The following is a 16,003-nucleotide window of genomic DNA, read 5'->3' as shown; positions in this document are numbered from 1 at the left end:
TAAAAATCTCTTTAGTAATATTAAGACTCAGCTAACCTCAAGAACAGTCAGAAGGTAAAGTAAAACAACATGGAGTTTTCTAAATCTTTGATTCATTGTATTTTCCCCAATAATTAATAATACATTATTCAAAATAATATAAAGGTGATTTAACATATTTTTGGTATAGTGGAGAAAAAATGTATTTCATTACGTTCAACTTATTCTGTAGATGTAAAATTTACCCATCATTTTAGTTGTATACAGCTTATGACTCCAGGCTCTGTTAAATGTGACAGATTTTGCTCCATCCCCTGGCCATAGTGCATTACTGCAGAGGTTGCTGAAATTATTTCTTGCTTTTCTAAACTGTCTTTAGATATCGTGATTTCCGATACCCTCCTGGGCACCAATATCAGTATGAACACAACATATATTACTGGCATGTGATTGCAGCCAAGTTGTCTTTCATCATTGTCATGGAGGTCAGTACATTAAGTCTTGATTTTTTAAATATAATTTTAGGCTTCCCCTCAACAAAAAAAACCCCTTCAGTTTGCAATTAATGATATTCTTCACTCAAAGTTATTCATTTTATTTTGTGAACAATGTTGAATATTATGAGCCAGATCCTTAGCTCAGCATATCTTAATTTAAAATCAGTGAAGCTATGCCAGTTTACACTAGTGGAAGATCTCACCCTATGTATTTAACAACTTCTTAGTTTGGCAATTTAAAATACTGTCAGAGAAATTTTGTACATCAGATCTGGAAAAAAACGTTGCTCTAATAAATGTATGTAGATAGCTGTTAGATCATCTTGTGTATGTGTTTGTGAGTACGCACGCATACATCCACACACAGAGAGAATTACCTGCATAAAAATAATCAGTGTTAAATATTAGTCTTTTAATGATCCCTGTTGGGTAAAAATCAATATAGCCACATTATCCTCCATTACATGAAGTGTAGCAAAATTCCCAAATCCAGAGCTAAACCTGTACTGGGGGCAAAAGAGCTGCTTTTATTAGCATTATACTGTAGATATGGGCATCTGTAATTCTAGCTGGGAAAGGAGCAACAGAGAAGCTGCATGGTTCTCAAGTGTGAAGCTAACTTTGTAGGTTCTTTTATTTTCCGTGTGGGTTTTGAACATTTAGGTATTGCATTTCCAAGCTTTTCTTCGTAATCATGGGGGGCTAGAAACTTAGTCTTTTAAAAAAAAGAGGAAAAGCAAAGATTCTAACATAAATCCCCAGCTATTGGAGTCCGGTGAGTAAGAAAGACTTAAATATCATGAGACTTGCAATAAAATCACGAGCTGCAAATCTGGTGGATAAGGAGCTAAAAGCATAGGCAGAGCAGACATTAGTAGTAATAGTAATTTATAGAGTATGTTTCATCTACCAAGCAGTTTACAGACAGACATTAATCCACATAATGCCCTGTCTGATATAGCAGATAAGGAAGGATTATTATTATTATCTTAATTGTTAAAATGGGGGTTCTGAGTCAGAGACTCGAATGACTAGAATGACTTCTAGACTCTGACCTCTCCCACAGTGCAAGAGAGTTGGGCTGTGCCTCCCTTCGTACAAATATTGGAGGCAATGCAGACTGGTCCTTCCAGCTCTGGGATTTGGCCACACTCCTTCTGCCCTTTCACCAGTGTCTCTGCCAAAACACTTGCCCACTGCCAGGTGTCTGGTGTGTAGTGACCACTGCTTACTTACACTAATCATAATTGTCCCCTGCATTGTTCTGTGCACACCAGCTCCGTGTCTGTTGTATCCACTCATTGACTTATCATATACTTATATTGTAAACACTTATATTGTAAACAGGCAAGGGACTGTTCTTTTGTTATGCAAGTACCGTGCCTTGCATGTTGATACTCCTAGGTACTGCCACCATGCAAATACTAAATAATAAGGGATCAGAGTCCATTTAACTCCATTGTACTATCCTGGGAAGAAAGGGAAGAAGATCTGTAAAGCTACCACTTAGTCATCCATCAACACTTCAGTAAAACAGTACAGGTTTGGCCTTTATTCCTCTGCAGAGGCATCCTTCAAAAGGAAGGTATTCCAAGCAGTTGCTTCAAAATAGTGTGATATTATTAAGTTTAGGGAAGAATTAATGTTATTTTCTGCTTATCTCTCCCACCCTTTTAATTTTCCTTAGTGCCCATCCAGGGCCATCCTTAGGATTTATGGTGCCCTAGGCAGGATTATGAAACTGGTGCCCCTATGCCTGACTTGCTCTTAGCAACACAAACATAAGCTTACAGTATTGGAAAACTTGCCACATGCACTTTATTAAAAACAGTTTAACTTAATTAAGAACACAGTAATGCTGGTGGACTAGCACTAAAGAAGTAGCGCTATAGAAAAAATTCTGATTTATTGACAGAATGATGCAAATAGTATAATTTTTTTAATTTGTCAACATTTTATTGGAAATTTCTATGAAGAGGTATTGAAACAAGGATTTGTTTTTAATTAAAAGCGATCTTTCTGGCTTTTTTGGCTACAAAATCAGTAATAATGTCATCGTATGACAAAGACAAAGTGATGTCTTGTTCGATTGCAAGAATAGCAAGACCAGTCAATCGTTCCATTGTAGAACGAAGATAGTTTTTAATGAGCTTTTAGTTTTGAGAAACTCCGTTCTCCTGATGCTACTGTTACAGAAATTGTCAGTAGAATACGAGTGGCAATGTACACATTAGGATATATGTCAACAAGTTTGCTGATATGAATAAACTGTACAATGTACATCACCGATTTTGCATGTGGCAACACTAATGACAATGTACTCAGTTCTTCGTACAGTTCAAGTCCATTTAAATCAAACCTATCACCGTGCTTCAGGAGGCTCTCTAGGTTCTTGCACTTTGTCATTTGCTGCTCTTGTTTTCCTATTTCGCTGAATTTAGTTATGTCTTACAAAAATCCAAACTGTTCATGGTGTGCTCGCAAGGTATTAAACCTTTCATCAACGGCTGATATTGCTTTATCCATCACAACATTAAAAATCTCAACCTCAGATTTCTTTTCTGGATTGTCTACGGCTCATCTGCGCTTTCATATTCCGCTTGCCGTTTTTTCCTTGAAACTCGTGTCACGTTTGGACATGGAAATTTTGGTTCTACACCGAGTGCCTGTGTACTCTGTGTACAGCTCTCTTGCTGTAACCTGTGCTTCTTTGAATCCATTTTCTCTGTATTTCACTAAAAAGTCTTGTGTGTTGTTTAGTAAGGTAAGTGTTGAATCAAGCTGCATCATTGGACTCTGCATTATTTTGCTTACACTTGAGATTTTAACAAGAATGTCATACCAGATTACGACAGACGTTAGAAACTTGAAGCTGGATATTTCAGAGGCGAATGACTGTGCTTCACTTTTAGCTTTTGGATCTCTGGCTTCTTCCGAAATAGCAACCAGTGCTTCATAAACTTCCTCAGATTGATATCTCAACGTTTTTGCACTTTCTACTCTGCTTTCCCAGCGTGTCTCAGATAGAGGCTTAAAGGTAATACCATTGACATGTGCTTTGAATATTTGCCATCATTGAGCGGAAGCTGAAAAGAGCACGTAAATGCATTGCAGCAAACCAAAAAAAAGAAATAGCTTCTACAGAAGACTTGGCTATATCACACAAAATCAAATTAAGGCTGTGGCATGCACACAGAACAAAAAAGGCTTGTGGATTTTCTGCCAGCAATCTAGCTTGCACGCCAGAAATGCATCCTCTCATATTGGCACCATTATCATAGCCTTGTTATCTAATGTTCATTACGGACAATCCCATTCATTTTAGTTCATGTAGGAGAGCTTGAAGAAGTCCAAAACCTGTAGTGTCCTCTTTGTCTAAAAATGTGATCAATGATTCCTTAACTGTAATCTGTGCTGAATCACTAATGTTGACAAATCTCACTACTAACGACATTTGTTCTTGATGACTTATGTCCGGAGTGCAATCTACAATTACAGCAAAATATTTTGCCAAAGTAACCAATGAAACAATTTTGTCTCTCACTTTATCACTCATTAGCATGATCAGTTCATTTTGAATTCTTGGTCCCAAATAGTGGTCCTGTATTTCATTTTCAGTTACTCTTTGGAGATGTTCACTCATCACTGTGTCAAATTTTCCCAGCAGTTGTACGAGGCCCAAAAAATTGCCATTTTTGGGCAGGAATAATTTCTCAATGCTTCCTCTAAAAGCAAGATTGTTTGTTGATAGATATTCAACAATAGATAATAGACGTTCAAAACACAACGCCAATGTTGCTTCTCTTACTCCAGCAATCTTTGATTTTGGGCATCAAGAGTTGTCTGATTTTTTAACCTTACACTCAGCTCACACCATTTGTGCATACTTTCAATGTGGTGTTGTGCCATTTCATGTTGCGGTAATATGTGACTAAGATTTTTCCAATCATTAATACCCATGGTTGCTATCTTAAAATTGCAGCTATTGAAAAGCTTGCATGGGAAACAAAATACAGCATCCTTACATTTAGAGTACACAAGCTACTATCTGTTGACAATTTCACCATTAGAAAGTCTTTTGTAGTAGTTGTTTTCTGTGAATTTCCTACCTCTAATGTCTTTAGGATATTCAAGACCTTTTATTCTCCCAGGGCCTTTCTCAAGTATAATGGCACAAAATTCTTTGTTTAAAGATTGTGGCCATATGCCAGTGTCATCTATATCCCATGCTAGTACAGTTTCAACTGTTGTAATTTCTTGTTTTGTGTCTGCATCTGTTTCAAATGATTGTTCTGTGTGTGGTTGCGTTTCTTGAGCTTCGTCTACACAAATATTTTGTTCGGCACTTACTTGATGATCTTCATCAACTTTGTTGTTTTCATGACATACAAACTTAAGTATAGAATCCTTCCATGCTTGTACAGCTAATCCTATTTCATCTTTCCGTTTTCTTTTTTGTGACCCGGAAAGTTGTTTTCAATATGACATAACTTACAAGGGTGTTTTTTAAAGAAATAACTGTTTAAATTATCAGATTATCAGAAATATTATTTAAAATAACTAATATAGGATAGTTGTGAGTGTGTGACCTTGAGCTCGTGTGAAGACACCTCACAGAGCACTCCACCCTGACTGAGACACAGTAGAGTTGGAAACCCATGTCATTTTTACAAAGCCACTTTTTAGTTTTAAATTGAGAGTGGGCATCAGTCTTAATGTTAGTTACAACTCTATATCCACCTTATACTGTAAACAGATCAATGGCATTATCCAGTTTAATAGGCTGGGTTTCCAAACAGTGGCAAAATATAACCCTAGTTTTACTCCCAGGTAAAGCACAGAGTGACCAAAATAAAGTCAGCACAGAATCATCTCATCTCGATCAAGGCAGCACAGAAATGTTACAGAAGTCCTATTGTGCCTTGTTTTTGTTTGGAAAGACGTTAGCAATAGTAGCACATTTTGGGCGCTGCCAGAAATACATGATAAATCACTGCCTCTAAAGTTCCATCAAAAACTGACATTTTCACAGCTCTATCATGATCTGCTGCACAGATTCTTCACAAGGAAGTGTCCCTGGCCTTTTTAACTCATATTAACCATGTATTTACTTTATGAAAGTTGGACAAAACATTGTGAACACATCAGACATTGGCTGCCCAACCTCTGGGCTGGCAAAAGCTATACTGACTCACTGGGAAAAAAAGCAAGAGAATCTTAGTACAACATATGGTCACTCTATACACCAGTAAGGAGAGGAGCATATTGCAGTTGTTGGAGGGCTCTATTTAGCAGTAACAGGGCTATAGGAAAGCCAGTCAACATTTTTTGTTTCTCTGATGAAAACTGGCCCACGCCCTGCCCCAAACCAAACTTGTCACAAATAATTGTCAATAACTTAATTTTCTGGTTTTGGCTAAGATATTGATTTAAAATATTGAAATTGGATTCAGGATTGTTAGCAAGCATTTTTGGCAAACAAAGTTGTTAAATGACAATCTAAAATGGCAACACAGTACTGCTTTCATGCTTGGCTCACTCACTCCCCAGCCTGCTGGTCCAACAGCTGCAGTAGAGGAGGAGATAGGTGGAAAACTGCAGTACCCCAAGATCCACCTCTTGGGGGGCAGAGTAGCAACAGCAGCAGCAAATCCTCAGGTCCAATCACACGCCAATGGGCACCACTGCCAGCCCAATGGACCACGGTGAAGTTAACACAGCATCTGATCTCAGTGATGGTGCACCCACAGAGCCACAGCAGCTCATCTTGCCCTGCGCAGCTGCCAGCCCCGGGGAGAGACAGACTTCCCAGCTAGGGTAACCAGATGTCCTGATTTTATAGGGCCAGTCCCAACAGTTGGGGCTTTGTCTTATATAGGCACAAATTCCCCCCACCTAGGGTGATCAGACAGCAAGTGTGAAAAATCAGGACAGGGGGAGGGGGCTAATAGGAGCCTATATAAGAAAAAGACCCCAAAATTGGGACTGTCCCTATAAAAGTGGGACATCTGGTCACCCTACCCCAACCCCCATCCTGATTTTTCACTCATGCTATCTGTCCCAGCCAGCTGCATGTGACCCTTCCAATCCTGGCTGGCTGCCGAGGAAGTGAGTTACTGTCACTTTCGCAGCCAGTCAGCCCCCTGCCCGCCCCTTCCCCTCACCCAGCCCTGCCGGAGGAGGGGGGGAGAGGGGTGCTCCATGGAGGGGGGGAGAGAAGAATGGGCGTTATGGGGGGGGCAAAAAAGGATACTGCAGCCGCCAAGCCTGCCTCACCTCATGCCAGGGGAGAGAGTCACACTCACAGGTGAGTTTCTTCCCCCACCCATACCGCCCCCTTCCCAGAGACCCCAGCAGCCAATCCCCTCCCTCAGACTGTGCTGCATTTGGCTCTCTCTAGGACCCAGCATCCCTGCTCTTACATGCTCCACTGCTTCCCATCTGTCTGGACTTCCAGCAGAGTGGTGCCCTAGGCGGCTGCCTATTCTGCCTATGGCTAGGGACAGCCCTGTGCCCATCACATCCCAAATGTCTCAGGAACAGGGCAGGATCCAGAATGGAAAACATATTACATGACAATTTCCTTTCTGGGATGGACCCGCCTCCTAGTATCCCCCAGCTAAGTCTATTGGGTGGCCTTCTCAGGATCCATATATAGAGTGGAATAAAGCAGTGTTGTTACAAAATTTCTATTTAATCTACTAGTAAGAAATTTGTGTTTCCATACAGCTTTGGAAGTACTGCATGGTGGAAGTCATCTGGGAAAAGGTGGAGGCTTTTGTGGAGGCATCTGGGGAGTTATGAAGCAGTGTAGGATTGTGGGAGGAGCACACTAGTTAAATGTTTCTGTATAAAATTCAAGGGCCTGATTCAAGGCCCACTGAAGTCAATAGAAAGATTCCTACTGACTTCAATGGTTGTTGGGTCAGTGTCCAGGTAAGAGGTCAGAGGAGATGTACCCAAGTCCTGGAGTCATCTGGACAAGTTGGCACTAGCTCCAATAGTTACAGGAAGAGAGAGACTCAAGCCAGATGTGTCAGATGGGGAGGAAAAGGGGGGAGAGGTCAGTCCCAGAAAGGAAGTCATCAGGTAACAAGTTTCCCAAGGCTACAGGAGAAGTCACTGTCCCAGGATATTGCTCCTTATAGACTTCTGTATTCGTTGGGACATTTAGCTACTGTGGTATAAAACACAAATGTACCTTAATGTAACATTTCATCTATATAATAAGATTGCAAAAAAGTCACTCTGTAGCTTATTATGTCTGTACAATCATCATGAAGCGACGGAAGCAGCTATAAGCGTGCTTTGGGGGCTCTTTATGTTCAGAATGTTATCAGAGTGAATCACCACTGGTTTTGTGGTCTGTTACCATCCAGCTTTTAAGTTCTCAGCCAATTTGACTTTACGAATTATAACTGTGCAGTGTACAACACAGTAAGGCATGTATCTATGCCATGCCAAGAGGCCTCGACCATTGTGATAGTAGAGATAACTCAACCATCCACCACCCTTATTCTGCTCCTAATTGTATGCAACAATTTCATTGGTTGCATGAGGGAGACTGCACAGATGGTGGATTACTTGACCCAATTCTCACATCACAGCACACACGCTTATTCACCACCCACACAAATCAACACCACTCTCCCAGCACACTCCCTCTAGACACAAATCAACAACCCACACAGCAACACAACCAGCATACACAATAACCCCAAATGTACACAGCCCCTCACTACAGCACATGCCCCTCACTTGCTTCCCGCACAGATCCACACAACTCTCCCAGAACAAAACTCATACACAAATCAACACAAGCACCCACACAACCAGTACACACAATCACCTCAAACATCACTCTGAAGCCTAGAATATCTGTTGCGTCAGTGTGCAGCAGTGGACACAGCTACAAGCATGGTTAAGAGCTCTTTTTGTTCAAAATATCACCAGGTTCAATCATCAATGGGATTTGTGGTCAGTTACCATCCAGTTTTTAAGTTCTCAGTCATTTTTGGCTTTTTTTTTTTTTTTTTTTTTACCATGCATGACATTGTGAATTACACCTGTGCGACAGCATGGGCTTTCAGCTTCTAATTAGTAATAATAATAGCCTGTTCTGCGTGACTGACATTCTTGATTTACATCTTCCCTAGCATGTCATATACTGTGTGAAGTTTATTGTTTCGTACGTAATTCCGGATGTATCACAAAAGACGAAGAGCAAGATCAAACGAGAGAAATACTTAACACAGACACTCCTGCATGAGAATCATCTCAAAGTTGTGAAAAAAAAAATGGGGAAAATAGCTGACAGAATCTGGAAAGAAGCAGACGGCACTTTCCGAACTAAATATGACTAAGAATTTTACACACAGACAGTACTTAACTGGCTTAGTACTGGTTACTAATGGCTAATCAAAATATTACTGATGTCTAATCAAAAGTTGGGGATTAACTCCCTTTAGCAAATAGTTTCTTGTAACTCTTGCCTATGTCTGGAACATCATTGTACATCATTGGCTATAAAGGCAAGGATTGGAAAATACAAAACCATGAGACCCAGTAGGGCACTGGAAAAAGTAAAATGAAGTCTTTAATAGTTGTAGCCGGACAGAAAAGAGAAGTCACACAGTTTTCTTTAGACTGTTGTCTCATAAGAAGGGGCAGATTCATTCTGAAATGCAGCACAGCACCTTCCACTTCATTCAGCAATTGGTTATTTCATCTGCTGTTCAATTTGCGCAAACCCTCAGAAACCAAATCATTTGTATTAAAAACAACACAGCTGCCATTGAATGAGTTGTGATCACTTGAAGCGGCTGTCACTGGATAATTCAATCACTAGCTATATAATTAAGCTCAGAGGAAAAGACAAACTCAGAAAGAGACAGAAGACGAAAAGATGACAAGAACTAAACATTAGGATGTTCAGCCATTGCTGTTGCCATGATAAGCGTACTATGTGCCATACAAGCTAAGAAATGCGCAGTGGGGATTATACAGATAACAAGATATTTCAATCAACGTGGTAAGAATGGACCTGAATCACAATGAGAGGAAGCACTGTAAGCCTGATTCTCCTCTCACTGATACCTGCGTAAGGTAAGTGGTGATTCCCCGCCTTCTTACAGCAGTCTGAGTGAAAGGAGAATCAGGGCATGTGTCTTTACCCAGTTGATGTACATTAAATAGTTCATTTTGCCCATTCTGTGTAGAACCTGTATGCTCTCGGAGGCTTCTTACCTGTAACAGGAGTGAGAATTTAAATTCTTGTCACACATTAGATCAGTATGCACAGAGGGCTCACTTTTGTATTTCTTTCACAACCAAAACTCCATTCGCTTCAGTGGTAGTTTTCAGTGTGCGAGGAATGCAGGGTTGGACCTACTGTTGGACCGCAATTCAATCCATCACAAAATAGCATGTGTCAACACAGTAGCCAGGAGGTGTGATTTCCAGCATGGGTAAACAGACACATGCTAGCTCTGCTCAGGTTAGCAGACTGAAAAGAGCAGTGTGGCCACAGTAGCTCAGGCTACCCAGGAGGTTGGGCAGCTAGCCTGAGCCACTCCCAGTACCACACGCATCAATGATCATCATGCAAAAAAAATCCATGTTAACCTTAAAGACTCTTTTACAGTACAGTGGTGGTGGGGAAATATTTACCTAATGAAAAAGGTCAAAATCCAGAGGGAATGGAGGAGAGACCAGCCTGAGATGGGACTGTGATTTGGCCTATGTAAATAACCTCACAACACTTATCACCCATTTTATAGATGGGGAAACTGAGGCACAGAGCAGTTAAGTGCCTCTTCTATGGTCACACAGTGATCCATGGCAGAGCTGGGATTAACATGCAGGAGCTCCTGGTCCTCAGTGACCTATTCAATCCACTGGACCTCATCCCTGTATACCCAAGGGCATGTACTATCTCTTCCTTTTGCTGTCATCTAGCATTATTCTCTTGAACATAGTAGCCTTAATCCACATCTGGCAATTATTCCTCCTTCAGAATAACATTATGCGCAAAATTCAGAATTACACATAGTGATAAGTATGGTGCCTTAAAGATTATCTTAAATAAAAAAATACTTAACATTCTGTTCAGTTTACATAGACTTTATCTCTGCCTGCTAAAGATGGGATTACTAGGCCTCTCAGAACTTTTGAAGCATAAGAATGAAACAATCAGGAGGAAAAAAACAACAGTATTTGTAACTCCTTTAGAAACTAGGTTACTCGGAGAATATTTCACTAGCCTTTTAAAGGGAAAATTAGAATCTGCTTGAAAATATAAATAGCTTTTTCGCTTTTGACGCTGCAGATCACAAACTGTGACATCATCATCCGCTGTGGGCCAAAATCATCTTTGGTATAAATTCAGTGAAGTCAGACCTGCAAAGAGCTCTGTGTAAGCTCAAAAGCTTGTCTCTCTCACCAACAGAAGTTGGTTCAGTAAAAGATATTATCCACCCACCTTGTCTCTCTAATAGGCTATTTGAGCAACTTTATAAACTACATAACAATACCAATATTTGTAAGGTTCTTCAGAAGTTGATATGATTTGATGCATAAAAATACATATTTTGTATTTTTTGCTAAGAACATTTGCTATTAATTTCTGAACATTAAGATATTTCTTTATATTTATCATTTTAATAAAATTTATTTTAAAATGCATTCAGTGTCTTCATTTGTGCTGTTCTTTTTCAGAAGCAGAACAACAGAGCAGCCACCAAGTACCATGGTTAAATTATAAAAATATTATCATTGTCTATTTTCCGTATTACTGCCCATTTTCAAGTTCTTGCCATTAAGTTGTGCCACTGCTATTGAGAACTATCAGCTTCTTTTCTAAATTTTCTGGATGATGGAATTCCTCCTTTTCCACAGCAGAGCTGTGATATGGAGGGTAAAATCATTATGCTCTCATAAAGACTCATGATTTAAGCTTTTTTCTTTTTGTCTTATTTTTTTTTCAAAACAATTTAAGCTCTTTAATGATCTGGGATTCAGTTTATTCCAGCAGGATCAGGTCTATAACGGGCACCCTACTTCCAGATAATTCAGCCTTTGGGTCCCTTCCTGGGGCTCTTGCTAATCCAGGTTTATCCTTTATCTGGGACTGCACAATCAGCATGAATTACTGTTTGTTACTCCCATAGCCCCCTATGGATGGGAGTGGGGTATTTATTTGACTTAGGCATGTACATACAATTAGAAACAATCTACGGATCTTACTGTACTCATGAACTCTTCCTCTCCCTATCATCCATTCAGACCTCAAGCCACTTAACTCTCTTACGCCTCTGTAGCCCAACAATAACCTCTTCAAAGGCCTAGGAGAATGGATAGGCTTGTCGGATAAAAGATTCTCTGGCCATTTCAGACACAAACTTTGTCTGCACTTGCCTTTTTTATGTTTTCCACACAGCTGCTTTTAAACACCAGTGTAGCTCCATGGCGGTTGTAACACTAGAGCACTAGTTTAGCTGTTTTTGCCACCATGGTGTCTAGCCCTATACTGAGCAGACTGACAACCTAGTCATAAAAATGGCAGTACCCCATCTAACATAACATAACATAACATCAGCCACACTATCAGAGGCTCGTTCACCTGCACATCCACCAATGTGATATATGCCATCATGTGCCAGCAATGCCCCTCTGCCATTTACATTGGTCAATCTGGACAGTCTCTACGTAAAAGAATAAATGGACACAAATCAGATGTCAAGAATTATAACATTCATAAACCAGTTGGAGAACACTTCAATCTCTCTGGTCACGCAATTACAGACATGAAGGTCGCTATCTTAAAACAAAAAAACTTGAAATCCAGACTCCAGCGAGAAACTGCTGAATTGGAATTCATTTGCAAATTGGATACTATTAATTTAGGCTTAAATAGAGACTGGGAGTGGCTAAGTCATTATGCAAGGTAGCCTATTTCCCCTTGTTTTTTCCTACTCCCCCCCCCCCCCAGACGTTCTGGTTAAACTTGGATTTAAACTTGGAGAGTGGTCAGTTTGGATGAGCTATTGCCAGCAGGAGAGTGAGTTTGTGTGTGTGTGTGTGTGTGTCCCCGGGGGAAAAAAAAAAAGCGGGGGAGGTGTGGGATGTGAGAGAGCCTGGTTTTGTGCTGGAAATGGCTCACCTTGATTACCATGCACATTGTAGGGAGAGTGGTCACTTTGGATGAGCTATTACCAGCAGGAAAGTGAGTTTGTGTGTGTATGGCGGTGGGGGGGTGAGAAAACCTGGATTTGTGCTGGAAATGGCCCACCTTGATTATCATGCACATTGTAGGGAGATTTCAGAGTAACAGCCGTGTTAGTCTGTATTCACAAAAAGAAAAGGAGGACTTGTGGCACCTTAGAGACTAACCAATTTATTAGAGCATAAGCTTTCGTGAGCTACAGCTCACTTCCTCAGATGCATATCGTGGAAACTGCAGCAGGCTAGCTATTACCAGCAGGAGAGTGAGTTTGTGTGTGTATGGGGGTGGGGGGGATGTGAGAACCTGATTTGTGCAGGAAATAGCCCAGCTTGATTGTCATGCACATTGTGTAAAGAGTTGTCACTTTGGATGGGCTATCACCAGCAGGAGAGTGAATTTGTGTGGGGGGGTGGAGGGTGAGAAAACCTGGATTTGTGCTGGAAATCACTTTAGATAAGCTATTACCAGCAGGACAGTGGGGTGGGAATAGGTATTGTTTCATATTCTCTGTGTATATATAAAGCCTGCTGCAGTTTCCACGATATGCATCTGAGGAAGTGAGCTGTAGCTCACGAAAGCTTATGCTCTAATAAATTGGTTAGTCTCTAAGGTGCCACAAGTCCTCCTTTTCTTTTTATTGTAGGGAGAGTGGTCACTTTGGATAAGCTATTACCAGCAGGAGAGTGAGTTTGTGTGTGTGGTTTTGGAGGGGGGTGAGGGGGTGAGAGAACCTGGATTTGTGCAGGAAATGGCCCACCTTGATTATCATACACATTGTGAAGAGAGTTGTCACTTTGGATGGGCTATTACCAGCAGGAGAGTGAGTTTGGGGGGGGGGGGTGAGAAAACCTGGATTTGTGCTGGAAATGGCCCAACTTGATGATCACTTTAGATAAGCTATTACCAGCAGGACAGTGGGTGGGAGGAGGTATTGTTTCATGATCTCTGTGTGTATATAATGTCTGCTGCAGTTTCCACGGTATGCATCTGATGAAGTGAGCTGTAGCTCACGAAAGCTCGTGCTCAAATAAATTGGTTAGTCGCTAAGGTGCCACAAGTACTCCTTTTCTTTTTGCGAATACAGACTAACACGGCTGTTACTCTGAAACCCATCTACACTGTTGCTCTCACAAGGCCAGGTGCTGCGATGACAAAATTGCACTGCCATAACCTCAGCTAATGCTGAGTGCATTTTACAAGCTATGGGTATAGAGGATGTAGCATCATATTAGGCCTTGTCTATGCTAGGAAAATGGACCTATTTTTAAATGTTAGCTAATGTGTTAATGTGCTTAAATTCTGTTGCAGACAAGGCAGTCAAGCCTAGGGCTCACGCTTTGTGCAGCTCATATGCATCAGCAAGAATAAGTTATTTTGCAGCCCTTGTTAGTTGCTTTGACTGTTAGTAGTTTACCTGCTACCTCCTTCCCTTTTTGCCATTGTTCAAGAGAATTACTCTTATTTTGCATATCCACTGCATACCAGATTGGCACAATTAAACTGTTTTACCAGTTGCACCCATTTTCTAACAAACTCCAGCTGAGTAGCTTACTCCACTATATACCTCACAGGAGAATTTGGCCTAGAGATTGCCATGGGCATTACACCAATTTACACCAGTTCTGGAATTTGCTTAATGCTCTGTCATTTCATGTCTGGTAAAAGGGGGCTGGGGGGCTACTGTAATTCCTCTCAGGAAAGAAAGCATGCTTGGTGGCTTTAGAGCAAATATTTATTTGTATTACGTAGACCTACACAGCCCACTCCAGGATCAGGGCTTAAGTTCCCTGTAAGCTTCGCAGCCACGCAGCTGCCTATTAAGCCCGGTATAGGGGCAGGGCAATCACTAGCTATTCTGGGACCCTACTCAGCCCACCCCCACCCCCCCATGGGGGGGCAGGCCTCCGTGGGGTGGGGGAGGCTGGCCCCAGGCCTCCGCGGGGGGACGGGGGCTGGCTTGGGGGAACGGGGGAACCACCTCCCAGCATTCACCGGTGGCACGTTAGGGGCTGGGTCCCTGCACTTCCTGCCGCTGGTGAGTGCAGGCCCAACCCTGCTGCACTCCTCAGGAGAGGAGACCCTCCCTCAGCCCAGCCGGAGCTGCCACAGCCAGGGAGAGACACCTCTCCCGCGGCCCCGACCTGCTGCGGCGAGAGAGGGCTGCGGGGAGTCCCCTCTCCCCACCACAGCCCCGGGGCAGCCTGCACCCGAAACCCCTCATCCCTGGCCCCACCCCAGAGCCCTCACCCCATCCTCTGCTACAGCCCTGAGCCCCCTCTTGCACCCTGAACCCCTTATCCCTGGCCCCACCCCAGAGACTCTTCACCCCTAGCTGGAGCCCTCACCCCCTGCACGCAACCCTGAGCTTCCTCCCACACTCCGAACCCATCGGCCCCTTCCTCACCCCAGAGCCTGCACCCCAAGCCAGAGCTCTCACCCCCTGCACCAAACCCTTCGCCCCAGCCCCCACATAACCTCCATATTGGTGCATATAACAAAATTCATTCCGCATATGGACATACAAAGTTAGAACACTGAGGGCCCCATTATGCTCGGGCACTGTACATGTACCCAGTGATTAGGACATGACTTGGTATAACAGCAGCAACACAACCTGTGTGAACTTTAATTTATTTGGGGGATATTTCTCTAGTAAGAAAGAAACATTTCTCAACAGCCAAGTAATAGCACAGTATTGAATTCTTCCTGAGCCTGCTCTGTAAATTGGATTTTATTTGCAAGCTGAAACAGCATGAGAACTGGCACCTTTTATTTTTCTAATTTGTTGATTGTGTGCTTTGATATGATTAGCCCCTAAAAAACAACACTAATCTCTGAAATACAACTCCGTTTTGCAAGTCAACAATGAAGCAAAGAATTGATTGAGGCTCTCAGCAACACCCATTACTGTACTTATTAACTCACCACTCTTGCTTTTAGTCGACCTGACTTGTTATATTTTCCCCATTCAGTAGTTTTAGTCACTAACAATACAGGGTCACACACATACACCCTGGTCATCAGCTAAATCAGAGCCATGGCACTCAGGGAACAGAACTCACAGCTGCTTCATGGCAGAGGATGCTCCCTCCAGTTCCAGAAGAATTTTGTGTAGGTCTCTGTAGTTACAGGTTTCAGAGTAACAGCCGTGTTAGTCTGTATTTGCAAAAAGAAAAGGAGTACTTGTGGCACCTTAGAGACTAACCAATTTATTTGAGCATAAGCTTTCGAGAGCTACAGCTCACTTCATCGGATGCATACTGTGGAAAGTACAGAAGACATTTTTATACACACAAACCATGAA

At 42.0% G+C, this 16,003-nt stretch overlaps 1 protein-coding gene across 2 annotated transcripts in view; it reads left to right on the top strand.

The window, feature by feature from the left end:
• The window catches only part of ANO6 (anoctamin 6), a 135,939-nt gene extending 124,894 nt beyond the window's left edge, over positions 1-11,045 (top strand). For both annotated transcript variants that reach the window (XM_084621058.1, XM_084621059.1), the window contains exons 19-20: positions 359-464; positions 8,633-11,045. In XM_084621058.1, coding sequence (XP_084477184.1) covers positions 359-464; positions 8,633-8,839 — 313 coding nt within the window. In that variant the 3' untranslated portion in view covers positions 8,840-11,045. The remainder of the gene's footprint in view (positions 1-358; positions 465-8,632) is intronic.
• Positions 11,046-16,003: the final 4,958 nt, after the last annotated feature.

This window comes from Lepidochelys olivacea, assembly GCF_965140295.1.
Source record: "Lepidochelys olivacea isolate rLepOli2 genome assembly, chromosome: 1".
NCBI classification, from domain to species: Eukaryota; Metazoa; Chordata; order Testudines; family Cheloniidae; genus Lepidochelys; species Lepidochelys olivacea.
Note: the sequence above shows the minus strand (reverse complement) of the source record. Positions and strands in the feature narration are given on the sequence as shown.